This window comes from Eurypyga helias, unplaced genomic scaffold (genome assembly GCF_000690775.1).
Source record: "Eurypyga helias isolate BGI_N326 unplaced genomic scaffold, ASM69077v1 scaffold37369, whole genome shotgun sequence".
Classification (NCBI taxonomy): domain Eukaryota; kingdom Metazoa; phylum Chordata; class Aves; order Eurypygiformes; family Eurypygidae; genus Eurypyga; species Eurypyga helias.
Window position 1 is genome coordinate 22298 of NW_010270747.1, and position 17859 is coordinate 40156.

General features: G+C 47.2%; 1 protein-coding gene across 1 annotated transcript in view; it reads right to left on the minus strand.

Moving 5' to 3' along the window:
• Positions 1-3086: 3086 nt before the first annotated feature.
• The window catches only part of PPP2R3A (protein phosphatase 2, regulatory subunit B'', alpha), a 32169-nt gene continuing 17396 nt past the window's right edge, over positions 3087-17859 (minus strand). Inside the window, exons 6-13 of the mRNA XM_010158566.1 lie at positions 15877-15963; positions 13426-13582; positions 11424-11472; positions 10755-10844; positions 10032-10207; positions 9384-9502; positions 7627-7733; positions 3087-3405 (exon numbers count right to left, since the gene is read on the minus strand). Coding sequence (XP_010156868.1) covers positions 3309-3405; positions 7627-7733; positions 9384-9502; positions 10032-10207; positions 10755-10844; positions 11424-11472; positions 13426-13582; positions 15877-15963 — 882 coding nt within the window. The 3' untranslated portion in view covers positions 3087-3308. The remainder of the gene's footprint in view (positions 3406-7626; positions 7734-9383; positions 9503-10031; positions 10208-10754; positions 10845-11423; positions 11473-13425; positions 13583-15876; positions 15964-17859) is intronic.

Below are 17859 nucleotides of genomic sequence, written 5' to 3' on the forward strand. Positions count from 1 at the left end.
GCGCGCCGCGCCGCCCCGCCCGCGGAGCCGCGGAGCTGGGGTGTGCTGCAGAGCTGGGGTGCGCCGTGGAGCTGGGGTGTGCCGCAGCCGAGCAGGTGCCGGTGCCCGCATTCACACGTGTCCTTGGCCTCACACCTTCTGGCTATCCCAGGAAGGAAAGCTAAGGAGTGGGACAGGCGCTCCCAAATTCGCCTTCCTTATACGCTGCAGATTTAGAAACCTTCCACCCAGACAAGCCATGGCCACCAGTGGGATGTGGAATAATACCTCCTTCACTAATTAACCCATGGCTGCTGGAGTACAGTTACTTTCAGACTCATCAGAGGGAGAATGGATTTCTCTTCCTGGAGTAAATAATACCCATTACTAGGAGCTGTAGCCTGTCCTCACACCCACCTCCAAGGCCAAACATCTGCGGTAAGTTGGGGTTATTAGCCCGTCGTGTTGCCTACTAGAAAGCGTGAATTGGCTTTGGAATCGCTCTACTTCGTCGTAGCAGAAATGAATCCGTCTGTAGAAGACGGGGCCTTGTGTCTGGGGGTGAAAGGGCTCAGCTACAAGCTTCCGCCCCAGCTGACTGAAGCCAAACCTTGGAAAGGCAACTGGTGATTTTTCGCAGGCTTAGGAGACTGAATTCTTCTAAACCAGGGAGTGGTTCAGGCAGACTGGTGTGGTGGGAGATGGGAGTCTGAACTGGTTTGATGGGTTGAGTTAGAGCCTCTCTGCAAAAGGCAGATGAGAAAGATGAAAGATCTGAAGTGGTGGGCAAACAGCAGGAACAGCTGAAGGGGGCTCAAGGGACGACCCGGCAAGAGCTGGAGTGCCCAACCCAAGGAGTGACGTGCCAAGGGCTGCTGGAGCCCCAGTTCTTCATGCTCCATCACGGGCTGCCTCTGCATCCCAACACGCAGCCGGTGCGTGAGCAGAGGGTGTCGCTGGGCCGGGAAGTCCTTGAGGCCTCCCTCCAGCTCCCTCCATGCGTGACACTGTCCTTCCAGGGAATACACATCCTGCCTGGAAAATGACATTGCTCTGAACTCCCATCGGGAGGAGGAAATGTAACACACAGGCTGCACAGTCCCTGTCCACAGGCTTCTCAAACCTCAGCTGGATGAGGTCCTGGGAAACTCGGATCAAGCCTGAAGCTGGCCTGTCGCTGAGCAGGGAGGCAGACCGGAGACCTACGGAGGTCTCTTCCAACCCAAATCACTCGATTATCCTGTAGGGCACCAGGAGAGCTGCTTTTCTGGGAGGCGCAGGTGCTATCCCAGGTGAAAAGCTTTGAGACAATCACCAAGTTACTCCAGAATGAGGGTTTACGTAACTGGCAAACTAGACCTTCCGGGACTGGTGCGTGGGGTTGAGCTAGCACTGCTGGAGTAACACCACCATTCCACTTCAGCCCAGAATGGGGTCAGGTTCTTCTTGTTTCCTTGAAGTTTTGGATGTAAAATGTTATCAGACTAAGAGTTTGGATCTAGATAGTGAGGAAGAGTGGTGAACTGTTTCACCCAGGTTCTTCCCAGGAAAAAGTGGATGGAGCTGGCTACACTTAGTGGTTGTGCGACCTCCAGCCTCTGTTCATTTCTGCAATCATTTCCTAGTTTCTTCGGCATTTGGGCCTTTGTGGAATCATCCCCAGTACAGCTTTTCCCCTCAGGGTTACGGTGATGACGGAGACGCCATTCAAACACCACGGTGTTGAGCGGAGCTGCTCGTGTGCTTGCTGCGTTCCAAGAGGCTTCTCCTGGTTTGGCCAGAGTGCTCCCTGCTTACACCTCTTCTTCTGGCACAGAAGTTACCTTGCAGTGCCTTTGCTAGTGACCCGGGCACCCACATGTTTCTCAAATATAAAACCCTGGGGTGTGTATGTACACCTGGATAAAACAGCAGCTTTGTTGAAGAAAACAAACAATACCTCTGGAGGGGTTGTGCCTTTAGTGCAGGCCAGGACGCACTTGACGCAGATCGGGTGCGGGCAGTGGCAGCTGTCCCTGGGGTACTCTGGCAGGGATGCACGCTGGGATGTCCTGAGGAGGCACAGCTTGCCTCAGACGCTCTTACAGCCAGGAAATACACCGTATGCGTACCAAGCATTACACGTTTGGGCACACCTTACCTGTCCCAAGCTGGAGAAGGTAAGTACCAGATCTCTCTGTGGATCTACGATGGCTAAAACTGGGGACTCACAAGAACGTTACAACCCCCCTGCGCTTAACCGCAGCCAGCTGCCGGGAAGGCAGAGCAGCGCTAGCAGCAGAGCATGTGCTATTGCTAGCAACACCAGTTGTGATTCCATGGGGAAAGTCTGTTTAATTTTGCACTTAAAGCAGGAATTCATTAGTGTTTCCTTTCTGAGGCTACTTCATGGGTGGAAAACAAATTTTTGAGGTAACACAAACTACGTCCTTTACCAGGTAAAGGATCCCGCTGGTAACAGAACCTTAGCACCATAGGTTAGGGATGGGGTTTTCCTTTGTTATCCTGGCGTAGCCTCTTGGAGAAGCTATGGGTAACACGAGAGGGGAGGAACACAAGGGAAGGACAGAACTGGTGCACACAAGACAACAGTTTCAAGACACCAGCTGAGCAGCACTTGGGTCATTTTGTAAGCATGCTAGGCAAAACGCTAGCCTGAGGAAGACCCTCTGATGCAGATGTGGAAATGTTAACTAGCCCTCAAATTCTTACGGAAACATTACATCACGTAGTGCTTTAACTGCCCACAGACCCCTACAGCTAAAGCGTGTCCAGTATCAACTGTAAGAGCCTGTGGCTTAAAGCAACAGGGGGCTTCGCTCTCCCCGCACGCTGGCATGCCGCCTGGGTTCCTGGGACACGGAGGAAAAACCCAACTTCATTGCGACTGACGTTTCTGAAAGATTTCTAGGCATGTATTTAAATTCACACGGCAGCTCTGTTACTCCCGGTACGAAGTCCAGGGGACAGAATGGCACAGGGCTGAAGTGACTGAGGACCGACCACGGCAGATGTTGCATGCCGTTGCTACAGCTCATCGTTAGATGCTGGCACCTACTGAACAGCTGGGGGCGGAACAGAATTTATATAGGAACAAAACAAGATGCAATCACCACTTTTTAATGAGCGTGCACGATAACACATTGTAAAAAGCCTTTTTATAGAAATTACCTTATTGCAATTACACAGGGAGAGAGAAAGGGTTCTCAAGTTACAGTGTACAAAATAAAACACATCGCTCCAATGATGGACTTAAGAAAAATCCCTAAGTGTCTTGGAACTGAAAGCTATCCAGTTTGAAAGATACTGATTAAACGTCTTCTGCTCCTCTATGCTGAGAGATCAGAGATAACTAGTTTGTCTGACTTGCCTCCGGTTTCAGGGGGAGATAAGACTTCATCCGTGTCATAGTCGTCTTCAAATGATCTGCAAAAACAAAAGGTAGGTCTTTAACAGCCGTGTTTTGGTGGGAGCGTTGTCGGGTAAGTTATTTCAGAGGCTACTAAAGCAGCTGGCTAAAACACAGTAGCATGCAAGATTTTAACCCCCAGGAGGGTATTTATAAGGCATTGAAAACAGTGTGGTAGTAATCAGTATTCTGACAGCTGACATGAGTTTGTGCTCCCACCCATCCTCGTTTGTAAGTTCCGAAGCACCTTTTCACTGGGGTTCAGCATTACAAATCTGAATCCAGTTTCAGTAACAACTGTCAGTAACTCGCAATAAGTAGCTCAGTGTAGAAATGAAGTCGTGCAGCCACACATCCAGGCCCTAGAGGAGATTCGGCTTGCTCAGACCTGCTCACAAACACCTGGTTTCCAAAGCATCTTCTGGCTTAGGATATGTTTTCACATCCCCAGCACAATTGCGGCCATGCTGTCATGTTCCTCTCTCACTTGGTTTAAGTTTAATATCCAGGTCTTCGCATTTATGGCCTGGGGAGGTTTGGCTGCGAATGCTTAGCTCCAGCCAGCTGCACTATTCAGGCTGGTTGGGTTCTGTGCTCTGCAGCAGAGGATAGCCCATTCCTATGCCTAAGAAATGATGGTTTTAAGATGTTTTCCCTCCAGTCTCAGCACACGACAGGTGTGTCTCAGGGCTCCCAAGAATTCCAAGTTCTTCCTTTTGTTCTGAAAGCAGTGCTGCTTATGAAGGAAATGTTGCAGCAGGTGTTCTGATGGTAAGCCCAGGAATAGCTCTAGCTTGTTCAGTGATAAACTGTCCTGTAAAACGGTGAACTCCTTTCATATCCCAGCATGGATGGTGCCAAGAAAGAATTGTCTATGACTCCTTGTGCTGTTCTTCCCTTCACTAACCCATACGCAGGCAGAGCAAATCCTTGGGAGCCTGTCAGGATGTATGTCCTGCTGGGGAGGATTCCATGCTACAATCTGGTGATCCCTATGTGGAGAAGAGTCAAACAGCACAGAGATCATCCCGGACAATATTTTCATCTCCTCTTCCATAAAGGAAAGCACCTGCTGAGTAATTCTGCCACCTTCTGGATCCTTGCATAAGTGGGAGAATGGAAACGATGCTCTGGATCCTACCCCAGTAACCGCTCATGCACGCAAGGTTGCCAGAAAGCGCGCACTAGGCACAGTTCCCGCTCAAGTGGTACCAGGGGGGCGTCTGCACGGCCCTGCCTCCCCGGCCTTCCCCGCTGGGGAATGGACTGCGCAGGTTTGTACCTGCCTCACTTCCCCTAATGTCTCCTTGGTTTAGGATGATGCAGCTGAGGAAAAGGGTTTATTTCCATTTGAATGCTGTTCTTAGGAATGCTCCTTTTGTGCCCCTTTCCCTCCAATTTTACCAATTCTGTTAGCTTTCTTCCTTCTCCTATACGTGGAATGTCACCTCTTTCCTGTATTCTTACCTTGTGCGTTCACCAGCACTTGTGGCTCCACTATAATTTTTCTTCTGGTGCCTTTTGCTTCTGGACTGAACCTTCTCGTGTCTTCACAAGGGGCTTCCTGTAGTCTGTTCACATGAGTTACTTTTCCACATCACTCTTTTGCTCCTTAAGGCTCAACAGTGCCCGCCTTTCCCATCTTGGAAAAAGTGCCTTCCACACTGATGGCTAGGAGGCATTCAGGGAACAGCTTTATCATGGGATTAGCACTAAAAGTAATCACCTTCTCTCAGGCCAGTTTCAAATCTTTAGAGTCCCCTAAATACAGATATGGGCTCAGGTAAACACCCATTCCTCAAGACTCAACCTTGGCAATTCTGGATTGTTCAGAGAAGGCAAATGACTCCAGGAAATTCTTTGTCCTTCCGTCTGGCAAACACACACATTTAGTCACGGGGCAGTTCAGCGATGTACTACTTCCCCCTTTCCCTTCCTTATGCTGCCTGGTTCATGAAAGCGAGCAACTGAGCCATCAGCCGACTGGAGGGAGACCAGAAAAATGGTGTAAGATGCCTAAACCAGCATTGGCTGATCCCAGTGTGTCCCACCTATCTGCCTCCGAGCAGGATTGCTCTGCATTGGTGCCCTCCCTCCTTGCTGCTCAGGTGAAGGGGCTTCTTTCCTATCAGGAGCTGATAAGAGATGACCTCTTCCCCCTTATTTCCCTTCCTATGAAGAAAGATCTCTTTCCATGAAGGCAATTGTGGCTTCCATGTACATCAGCTGGCTGAAACTGGATTCTGGAACAGTGAATAAAGCGGTACCCACTTCTGCCAGGCAGGACTGCAAGGAAGGATTTCTGCAAAACCAATGCTTGTATCTGCATTAAGAGCTTGTGTGGGTCAGATTGAACTGTCAGTCTGCCTTCACACAATAACGTGGGTGTATGGTCGCCAGGGAACAGACCCTCTTCATCAAATCTCAGAACAGGGATGAGAAGTGTGCAGATCAGCTTAAGCTTCCGGTGAAACATGATGCTTCACTGTTGTCCTGAGAAACATTTCTCATCTTATTTTTGGTGACTGTAGCTCTCACTAGTGTCACAGCATCCCTCAAGTCACTCTGAGTGTCCGCCGTGTCTCGATGACACCCCTCTTCAGGAGCAGTGCTCTCTGACGGGCAGGCCTGCAGACAGACACCGAGTGGTTTTACCAACCTGCCATCCCGGGAAGCTGAGGAGAGGGCTACGTCACAAGTATGGTACACATGCATCACACCATGGCTGAATGATGGTTATTTTCAAATATATTACTAAGACAAATACCAGATTTCACATTCTGCCAGCTTAACTTGGCAAAAAATCTGTGGGTCCCTCAGAGCTCAAACTGTCTTGGTTTTGTCCCTGCTCCCTCTTTCTGTCATCCTCAAAGGACAGCAGAAATAATGTATGTGCAAAAACTCAATGCCTGTTTCTGGCAAATTTGTCTGGGCATCCAGCTCTTTGTTTTTCCTTTTCCCTTCCTTTTTCCCTGCGTAGTCTGTTGCTATGCTCCACGAATGAGATCTAATCCTGCTGCCATGGCTACAGAGCTTTTCAGGAGCCCTTAAAAGCAAGCAGCAAGGTTGCCGACATACTCTTTACAGAAAGACACAGAGCTGTTTCAGATGGATTTCAACAATCTGACATCACTCTGGTTTTGGTGAGTTTGGGGATTCATGGTCCTGCAAAGCTTTTGGGGCAGACTCCTATTTCTTTTCTGTGCTGAGGACACAGGTGCTGCAAAGCAGCTGCAGGGAAACAAGCAATTTTATCTTCTGTGCTGTGTTACCTCATCTTCCATTGTGAAGGCCACAAAAAGGCAAGGCAGCTGGAAGGAGATGAGGGAACAGCCCACAGCTGTTTGGATGCACATCACAGGGAGAGAGGGAAACGGAGCCCTCGATGGCTTTGCAAATCTCTGTGGCTGAGTAGTAGGTGCTACTGGTATCCCAAGTAATTTCCAGTGTGGGAAGTTTTGAAAATTATGCAATCTTCTCAGTACTCTCACTTTAATGGCTCTACAAATAGTGTTTGAGAATGGATGACACACTGAATCATGCAAGATTAACACCGAGTAAGCATTCTTTGGATGTTTGTTGCATTAACCTGGAGAGAAATGTTCTCAAGAAGATACTAAGACAGACACAAATCTAAAAGATAATTCTAAATTCATTGACTCTGAGGATGACTGGAGTGTCTGTGATTTTACAGAAGGCTGCAAAAATGGGTGTAGTTACTGCAGACACCAACAGTGTTTGAAAGAAAAAGTCTGAACAAACTTAGCAACTGGATGAAAATGTTGAAAGGCAGCTTATGAAGAACACAGACTAACAGGCATAAAGTTTGGCAGAAAGCAAAGGTATTTGACCAAAGAAAGTCTCCACTAGGTACGATATGTGTCTAAACTATGACAGCGTGACGTGGTTAATGCAGAGCCAAGAGTAGCAAAAGTAATTTGATCTCTTTTTTTGTATGGTTTCCAAAAGAAAAAGGCTTGTCCTTTTCCCCAGCTATCTCCATTGCTGCAGTGTGTGCAGCTGATAGAAGTGGCTGCCCACAAAGAGCCCAGTGTGACCAACACACCAATACTGCCTTTTGGAGCAACTGGTCCAGGCTTCACGTGCTCCAGCGTGGAGCCCAAATGATAAGTCCACCAATCCACTGCCTCTGTTAAAAGTGGCATCCACATGCCCCTACTAAACCTCAGCTGGAGGCAAACAGCGTGTCCCCAGGGCAGTGCAAGGCCTGTGCTTACCCTTCTTGTAACTGTTCATTCCCAGACTCCTCGGCCACAAGAATCTCGTACTCTTCAGCAGCATATCTGTCCCAGTCAGAGGGTTCAGGGCCATCATTTTCAGTGTCCTGAAGAGATCAGACAGTCAAGCACACTATGTCCACAGCTGTTTACAACAGGCCTAAGCACGTGAAACAGCAATTCTAGCAAGAGTAAGCAACTGTAGAGAAATAGCTAGTCAAAAACTGCCTTAACTGGAAGATTCAAACCATCTTAAGCCATTTTAACATCTGCACATAAATGACTGTGAAAAAATACATCCCTTGGTCTATAAAGCTCAGCGTGTGACCTGAGCTGCCAAGAAGCTGAGCCTGCTTCATTTCAGAAATGCTGCACATGAATAACTGCACATTTTCTTTGCTCTAGCTCAGCAAGCCCTGCATCTGTGCACTTGGTAACTGGTTGAAGAACTTGGTGATTTAAAATCACTAATTAAATGTTAATTGTAACTGATCTTTTGAAAAACTCTTTGCAGTTTGCTAAATTTTGGCAGGTTTGAGAGAAGGTTACAGAATAAGATCCTTACAAATATCTGGCCCTCTGCCATTTACTGTAAGACAGGCAAAATATATTACCCTCTCTGGCCCCACTCAGCTGCTCTTAGGATCATCCAGTTTAAACAACAAACAAAACAACGCAGGGTGGTTCTGGACTGAGATATATTTAAGCTTTGAATCACAGAACCACAAAATTCCCCTTACAGGTTTTGTGGGAACAGCTGCAAGGGAAGCAGAGTTGGTTTTGGCATCCCCACCACTTCACTTTACTCTGACCAGATAAGAGGCTTCTGGGAGAGAGCCTGTAAGCTGTAGACACATCTAGTTTCACTGGCTGTGCAAGAGGAGCCAGAGGTGAGGGACTTTACACCAACAGCTGACAAAACTCAAGTCTCTGAACGTCCGACAGCCAGTGGCGAGCAACAGTGGCACAAAACAAAAGCCACAATCGCCTCCTGTATTTGCTCTGCTTGGGAAGAGGGGATGACGAATGACAGTGCAGCCGGGCTGATAACCAGGCACAGTCTGCAATAGCCCAACCTTCCATCTGGTCTGCCACGCATGTGGCCTGATGACGGAGCTGGCATCTCGGCTGCCTCGGCCCCTGCGCTGTAAAGGTCTGTCTCTGGTTCTGTCTAGGCTACAGGAAAATTGCTAGTGCTGGTCTAAGGACTCATGAATCTTCATGCATAGCCTACTTATTTACAACTGTCGCTGTGTAGGAGATGGGAAGAGACAAAGAGTATCTCAAGTTTGGAATCTCACAGCTCTTTTCTAAACTAAGCAAACCAGGCTTCCTCCTAGTGCAGCTGCGCCTGCCCCTGCAGCCTGCTGAATCACTGCAACGCAGCAGGCTCCGGTCATTCGCTCTACAATCACACACCGTGCTGGCAGTGCTGGAGTAGCAGGACCAGTGATGGCAACCGGATCAGAGAATAGCAGTATGACTTGTCTTGGGAGAGACCCAGGAGGCCTCTAATCCCAGCCTCTGCTCAAATCAGGGTTTGCTATGAGGTCAGATCATGGGGCTCAGGGCTTTGTCCAGTCACATCTTACAAACTTCCAAGAAGAGGAGCTGCACCACCCCTCTGGGCAACCTGTTCCAATGTTTGACCACCCTATGTGTGAAAAAAGTTTTCTTATATTCAGTTGGATTCCCCCTACATCCACTTGCATTCCAAAGATGAGTTTGAAAAGGCCTGAAATAAAGGTGATCTGTACCTTTTGCACTGCAAAGGGATCCCTCTGTTCATTGTCCAGATATTTCTCTAAATTAAAGAAGGTGTTGTAGAATACGTGAGCCATTCTGCACCTCTTCAGGTCTCGCAGGGTTACTCTTCCTGCAGAAAAACCCACAAAGTATTGCGCTGAGCTTTTAGTGAGACACTGGACCTTGTCAGTCTTATCATAGTTTTAATTAAAACATGACTATGCTACAGTATTACAGAATTTCTTCCCGGGTCAGTCAAGGATTTTAACACTGTTCAATAAATGGGTATGTTCACTAGGCTTAAACCTCACATGCCTATGGAGATCTTTCACATGCACATGAAATGCGAAAGAATGTGAATGGAGATGGTCCAGTTTCATAATCCAGACTGTCAGCACATCCCACAGCTGGAATATACAAGACTTGTTGCTCCAGTTCCAGCAAGTTAATCCACAAGGTCTCTTGTTTCAGTATTTCAAACCTCCTGATGTGTAACATTATGGCACAATAGCCATTGCTCACACTTTTACCTTGTACAATAATCTCGTCCCTGTGATCCTAACACAAGACACTACCTATAGATGGGTTTCACAGTGACATTACTTTCCCAGTCCACCACAGATCAAAGAGGATGGAAACTCCCATTGCACAGGACTTACCTTCCCTCTCTGGCTTAACGAGATCAAGCATCTGACACAGCAAGTCATGAAATGGCAGTGGTTCTATGCCCATCACTTCCATCCGCTCACACTGCTCCTCATAGAAGTACTCCAGTTCATACATGGAGAGCACTCCATCCCCATCCAGGTCCATGCATCGAAACCAGTACTCAATGCTAGGAAAAAGAGACAGGACTCGTGAAAGCACAGCATTGCACTAGGAAATCCATACAGCAGAGATCGCAGCAATGCACATTTCCCTTCCCTCATTCTCTAATGCTCTTCTGCCCAAAGGCTAGAGTGAAAACAGGAATGACAATACTTTGGGAAGGATCAGGGTACAAGCCAACACTCAAGAGCACCTCCTGTTATTCTCTTAGGTGGCTTGCGAGCACAGCCATGCTCATGTTTCACCTGGTAGCTCTAGGAAGTGGGCAAACATCTCACGCGTTCACCCCCAGAGCCACTGCTCTATGGCATGGGGAACCAAAGGCATTGATGACTACCAAGACATTTAACATTACAAGAAAACCCTGCTTCTACACAATTTCTCCTCAAGAAAGGCAAATGATTTGACCAAATGTTGACAGTAAGTTGCTTTCATCCTAATAAACACCAGAAACCAAGCTGCTGTCTCTTGCAGAAAGTGGTAGGTCACAGAAATTTCTGTAATCTTATCTGCTCATCTCAATACTTTTGCTAAGACACAGAAATCAGTCAAACCTTGTAGCACTCCTTTTGTCTTCCTCCGAAATCAGGAGCCACACAAAATCGGCATAACTCATGCGGCCTTCCTTTTGAACTTCATTGCCTCTGGAGGACACATGAGAAAAAAACAACCAACCACCAGGCTCCTGAATACTGAGAATTTAATCAAACTTTTTTTTCAAAAGCCCCAAATCATTGGTGAGATAAAATGGGGCATCATCACCCATTTAGCCTGTACTCCCTGCAGTCCCCAGCACTAGTCCTTGTGCCCTTCCCCACAGGCACAGCACTCCCTGCCTTGCTGTCACTGCAGTGCTGAGGCTCATCTACCACACTCCCTCCCACGATGAGTGCTGGGCTCTTTCTCTTTTCGGAGACTGCCAAGCAGTGCTCTCCAGCTATCCCTGGGCTGCTGGTGGGGCACAAACACAGTGCTTGCATGTTCCCTCCGGCTATGCCCAGTTTATCCTACGAAGAGGTCTGTAGGTGGTCATCCTATGGGATTTTTTCATTTGTTTTCTTAAGGAACCCAGAAGCCTCACTGCATTTTCAGGTAGTTCCAGCTGGAGCACCATGTTGGAAACCATTCTGATCAGTGGGGATTTTTGAGAGTACCTTGCATTTCTTATCAGCCTGATAGAAATTCCCTTCACTTCTATCCCCAGCCAGTATGCTATTCCTCACCTCACCACAGCGCCGCTGAATATTCGCTCGATAATCCTGTTTGATAATGCTGGAAACAAAGAAAACAAGGAGAAAATGAAGCTACAGGTCACAGGAATAACTACAATCAGTTATTTATGCTGAATCCACACAAAGCACTTCCCATGGCTAAAAGAAAGCTCTACCCACATTGCTTGTCTGGCCATTTCACTGGTTTCTGTTTAGCAGCATTTTGTAAAAAACAAAGATGATTGTCCCAGTGTGTTTTGTATCCTCCCAAACACCATCATTCTCCACAAATACGGAAACCGAATGTGATCTGGATTCATGGACACGGGCAGTATTACTCCCACTTTGCTGTAGCAGGACTTGTCGTGTAAGCAAATCCTGCTGTTTGGAGACAATTTTAATGTGTATTGCAAGAGAAGTTCAGCTGTGAAGCAAAAATCACACATCATATCCCTACAACACACTTCTTGGCAGAGCACAAGCTTGCGGCAATCCTGCTGCAGGGAAGGGCAAGGCAAAACAAGCGTCAGTTCAGGGGAGTAGGAGGGCTTTGCCAGCCACGATAGATTGTTACGGCAGAGACACACCAACCCAGCAGCAAGTACCAGTCTTGAGCAGGATTTGCACACTGACCTCACCCTCCCAGACTGCTGACACACTTCCTAAGATCCCCACCTTAGCTCCCTCCACACGCTGTCCCTCACTTCTGTGGTCCTGGCACCCTTCCGACACAACAGCCAGGCAGACCCAACCCACACCACCCCTGAAATCCCCTTGGCAGAGGGCTGACAATCTGCTGTATCACTGCACTGACGGCTTCTCCCCTTCACCCTGCCCACAGCCCCCCAGCACCCAGTGCTCTCAAGCCTCCTGTGCAGCAAATACTCCATCCCTGCATTCCCAGCAGGGCCCGTCTCCCACACCACCTACACAAAGTTGGGCACCCCTCATGCTCACTGCATCCAGCTCTCTTACAACTCTCTCAACCCCTGTGACTGCCACACTCACACAGAATCCCCATGGCCTTCCCTGCACTGGGGCCACCACACCACTCTGACACACCCCCCCGCAGCACTGTCATTCTCACACCCCCTTCCTTCCTTCTCACTTCAGCCCATTAGGATCTTGGCTCCTACAAAATGCTGTCCCCATCCCCAGAGCTCCAGCAATGCCCAACAACTTGTCACACCTCCCTGTAGCCCTACACACTACACTTCACCTTTCCTATGCCTCCAGTCACATGTTATGTCCAAACATCCTGTTTCCCCAGATCTGATTCTTTTTCCCAGACCTACTTTCCCCAAAAGTGCAGCAACCACATGGAAGAGTCCAAAAAGGCTTTGTCTTCAAACACCTAGTCAACAACTCAAGTTTTTGTCCAAGACATTACATCACGGGTCCTAACAGGTAAGCGCATGGGCATATCATGCTCTCAGAACATGGATAATCCTAAAACCAGGCGATCCGAGTGCCTCCAGCTAGCACAAGCATAGAGAACAAGCGCCTCTTAGCCCTTTGTGGATTTGGATTCCATTAACCTATCTATGGTCCTTTAAAAACTCACAGTCATCTGCTCAACTTGTGGAAAGGAGTTCCACAAGGAACCCAAGAGACATTCTCCAGAGTGCATCAGCAAACGGATATTCTCCAAGCTTTGCTGGGCTTCAGCATTTCTCTCATGCATTGTCCCTGTCCTTGCTTCCAAGTTCCTGCAAAACCTTTAGCAAATAATAAGCAAGTTTCAAGACATCATCTTAGCTCGTCCTTCTGGCAGTGACCCACACATGAACAGAAGCTCCCTCTCCAGCTACTCATGCAGAAAATAGGGTGTAATGCATTTCTCTGTGTGTAAGCCCCTACAACCAGCTCTGTAAAAACAGCATTTGTGTAAGAGATGGATGGCTCCATTTAAATTTTTTTGAGGCATCAAATTAACCAAATTAAAGCTAGGGTTTACTTTTTAAGCTATTTTCAGCACCCTTCTTCACCCAACCACAGCTTGCAGGCAGCATACCTTGATCACTGTACCTAGCCAGATCCTTCTGGCTGATGTAAAGATCATGGTCAGTGTCCAGCTCCCAGAATTTACAGTATATAACATAGAAGTGCTCATAAGAGAAATAATCTGTGATCTGATTTATGTCATCCTCTTCTTCCAAGAGAGCAAGAGTCTGAAAGAGTACAAATAAGCGGGAAGTTAAACCTAGACGCAGAGGCAGTTCAGCAGCTGAAGTCCTCCAACCCCTGTGGAAGTTGGGTGGACACAGTTCAAAGAGCTAGTCCAAAGTGCAGTCTTTCTCCCCAAAGACTTTGTTGTTGCATTCCTTAACAGGCGCTTACAGTGTCTGGCTCGGCTACCCTGGTTTGCATATGTACACACAATATTTCTGCCACTCCTGTGAACAGTTCCGGTGAATTTTCAGCAATAGTGAAGAGGAAGCAGAGAAAAAAGACCCAACTGTTGTCTCAGCTGGGATCCCTATTTATGAAACAGCTCCCACCTGCACCAGAGACACTTTGAGCCATTTACAACATCAACTCCACAGTTCTCCACAAGAACAGAGATCTAGCTTTATACATCACACATCCTTGCCCAGCTCCTGAAAATCAAGTCTTGCTCCAGACTCATGCCTGGACCGGGGAAGGAAGGATGGGTCCCAAGCAGATCAAATCAATCACACTGATTCTCCTGGGCTGTTGCTGACAGGAATTAGTCTGGTTTAACGGGAGGCTTAGGCAGATTTCCAACCATGACATCTGTTAACATGCCTTGTTAGAATACATTACGTGCAAAGTCCTTGTTTCATTCCCACTTCACACCTACCTCTGTCCTTTCCACTGATGGGAGGGTATTGCATGTTTACCAGTGCCACCTCCCTGCTTGCCTTTCTCCTAATGCTGAGGCCACGGGACACCAAGCAGCAATTTGAGTCAAATAAATTATGGCTGCAGGAACGTGAAAAGACTAACAGACTCCACTGAGCTTTCTGTCTGCCCTCCCCTACCCTTACAGCTTCTCAGAAGGGAGGTGGTGAAACACAGCCTAAGAGCTATCCCAGAGAGCTGTCTCTCTAAGCAGGCAGGCTTAGTGACCCTTCAGTGGATAACCATGAAGCCAGATGCTGTGCTATATGTAGGCACTGATAGCTCAACATGAACTTCCAGTCATCTCCACACCCTAGGAACCCAACTGAGTCTCACAAAACTCTCACATCCTGCTATCCACCAGGTTCACAACAGTTTCAGGCAGGGACACGACTGTATGGCCAGACCTGCACTATTCTGACTTGCTGACACAAGTCTAAAAACCTTTGCTCAATCACACACTAGCCTCTTCAGATCCTCTGTGGGGCTCTCCACTTCTCTGCAGATGATAATCCCCTGAGGAGGCTTTTCAATATTTTTCTTAAAGATCATGCCAAAAGATGCCACTTACACATGCAGCAAAGAGCTGCCCAAGTGAACTTATGGTCCCAGAGCTGAACTTCCCTGCTGCAGGAGACGAAAGGCAGAGTAGATATGCAAGGAGAAGAAGTGGGGGGAGAGTATAAAGGGACAAAATGAGTGAATGAAAATGCAGGATAATTTAAGAGGATTTGCTTATATGAGGTTAAGGGGAAACTGGGATCAGAAGGCTTGGACTGGCATAAGACAATCAAAGGCAAGTTATTTTTTCATTAGCTGATGTGATCAGTGGGGCATAAGGTGTTTGAAAAGAGAAGGAGCGTGAATTCATGCCCAAGGCTTTTGAGGAAGGCAGCACACTACATCTGAAAGGGAGAACAGGATGCAGTAGGGAAGTCCCACTGCTTCAGCTGAGTCCTCAACCTTTCAGCCTAAAGACTTCCTTGCTTTTTAGGTTGGGCTGGAGTTGAGCAGCCTTAAATGGTTTTAGCCCGGTGCTTTTGGACAAAACATAGAGAGAACAGAAATCCAAATCCCGAAACCTCTGCCCAACATAAGGATATGCCACAGGAAGCGTAACGAGAACTAGGCTTCTCAACCTTTCTGAAGATGTCTGCTGCAGAAGTGGAAATCAGCTCCCAGGATGCATTGTCTTGCAATTGAACAGCACAACATGCCTGACCAACTGTCAGGGGGCCGAGTGCCAGCTGGAGTCAGGAAATTGGCTGTCCTACCCACCGTGTATGTAGGCAATCCACCAGCTATTCCTGGCTGCTCAATGAGCCACTTCACATAGGTGTACTGCTGTGTCTCGCTCCCCTTCCTCTTTGTCTAGAGCAGGAGCCAAGAGACCATCTGCCTCGTAGCTTCCGAGCGGGTGCAGAGCTGTCCCTTGACCTTCTGTCAGTGCACTCTGGGCTACTCCACTCCCTGGTCTTCTCTCATCTCAACCCAGACACAACTCCCCCACGAGCTCTGGCCTCCCCCACGACACAGTACACAGCTACAGGAACAACGGTACGATGCATTCTGTATCTCGCTCAGGCAGAAACCAACATACTTGCAAGAAGTTGCTTTTCCTCAGCTCTGTTAGAGTGATCTTCCCAGACCAGGATCGATTGACTGTGTAGAATATTCTCTGTATAACCTGCAACACATGAACAGTGCTCTTGAAATCAACTCCTGAAATATAGCAGTCGGGGAATTTAAATGCAGTAACTTCATTTTGTTTACTCACTCATCCTACAGAAACTTTTTTGAAAACTGTTTTGTGATCACTTTTGTAGATACTACTCTCCTTAATTCACTATGCATTGTGAAAGCAGCATTTGTTTCTGAAGCAGTATTATCCATTTCCACTCTGCAAATATTTTCACTGCTCTTAATTCCCATCTTTGAGCATGAAGATGCATTATTGATGTCAGGAATACATTCAAAGTACCCACAAATCACTCTGAAACCAATTTTTTCAGGCCTTAGGCACTGTAGCTTGCATGGATCTCAACTGAAAGTGTTCTGCACTTCAGGAAAAAAATTAGGACTTTTGAAGAGGAAATAGGACATGTAGATGAAAGCCACGATTGATGTCTGACAATGTGTCTGTATCAATGCCTCATCCTCTTGGTGGCTCCAATGAAAGTAAGCAATAGAGATTATCTGTCTGCATTTATCTTGGGTAGTTGTGAATCTCATTGTCTCCTTTACTCATCTGCCCCTGGTGAAAGGGAGTAAAAAGTGTGTGTGGGATGCACAGGCTTCAGAGAAGCCAAGAGAAACAGTTCACATGGTGAGACTGGGTACTCCCAAGTACCTAAGAGCATGAGCTGAACCATTCCCAGTCCACTCCTTGTTAGCCTGTCAAACACACCGCCACGAGGTGGGGGAAAGGCAAATGTGTGAGCAAGCACATGCTAGAATAAACAGGGGAAACAGCACCAAATGAACACTTACAAGAGAAATTAGAAATATAACTATCAGCACTGAAATCTATGGAATATAATTCTCATTGACCAAACCTAATGCAAAGCAACCTTTGGTGTCTGACCTTGTGTTGACATGTTGTCCTAGATTTTTGGTAAACCTTAATAGTGCACGCTATTCCAACACGGACATTGCATTCACGCTACAACAGGGGCATTGTAGGGATTAATCTAGTTAACAAATGAAATGGGATGGGTTTGTTTCCTAGCCAGAGCCAGCTTCAAGTGGGCAATCACCATGTAAGGGCCACGTTTTAACTCATCATGCAAGGGGTGGTGCTTAGTCCAGAACAGATCTGGAACCAAGTATGGGATTGTTGCTAACACTCTGCTTTGGATACACAGATTGGTAAGACAGTAAATGCTGATGAACACAAATAATTGAGTGCCACAAGAATGATTTGAGGACTCAGTATGTCCTGAAGAGAGGGAACCAATATATTCAACTTAGCTGCACATGACACCTATTAGTAGCTATCCTGGTTCTTAAATCCTCCATTAGGGAGACGTGGGACAGCAGGACAACTTTTTGTCTCTAACCAAATACATAACTAGAAGCTGAAATCAGCCTAATTCAGACAGATAAAAGTGCACTTTTTTTACACTGTCATTGATTAATCAGTGGGACAACTCCCAAAGAAACTCTGCAGGCTCTTTATCACTCCAGACTTCAGAACACACACACATGTCCTTCTAAAGTTGGATGTCAATTCAGTTAAAAACAAACAAACAAAAGTATATCTTAACTACAGCTATCACTGAGCAATGTTCTATGGCCTGTGTAATGCAGAAGGTCAGACTAGGTAATCACAATGATCCTTTCTGGTCTTAAGCACAATGAAAAAGCTGTATGTTTGTTTCTTTAATGCCTCTGGCAGCTGCTGCCATTCTGGACTATTTTCGGGCTTTGTTTGCCTGTTGCTTCCAGACTGCACAAGGGCTGAGAGACTGAAGTGGGTCTCACCTCATACATAACCCAGTATCATACCTGTCAACTCTGTGGCAATTCTTAGAGGTACAGGGTTTTCACACCATTCCAAGGACTCAAAAATAACAATCCCAGG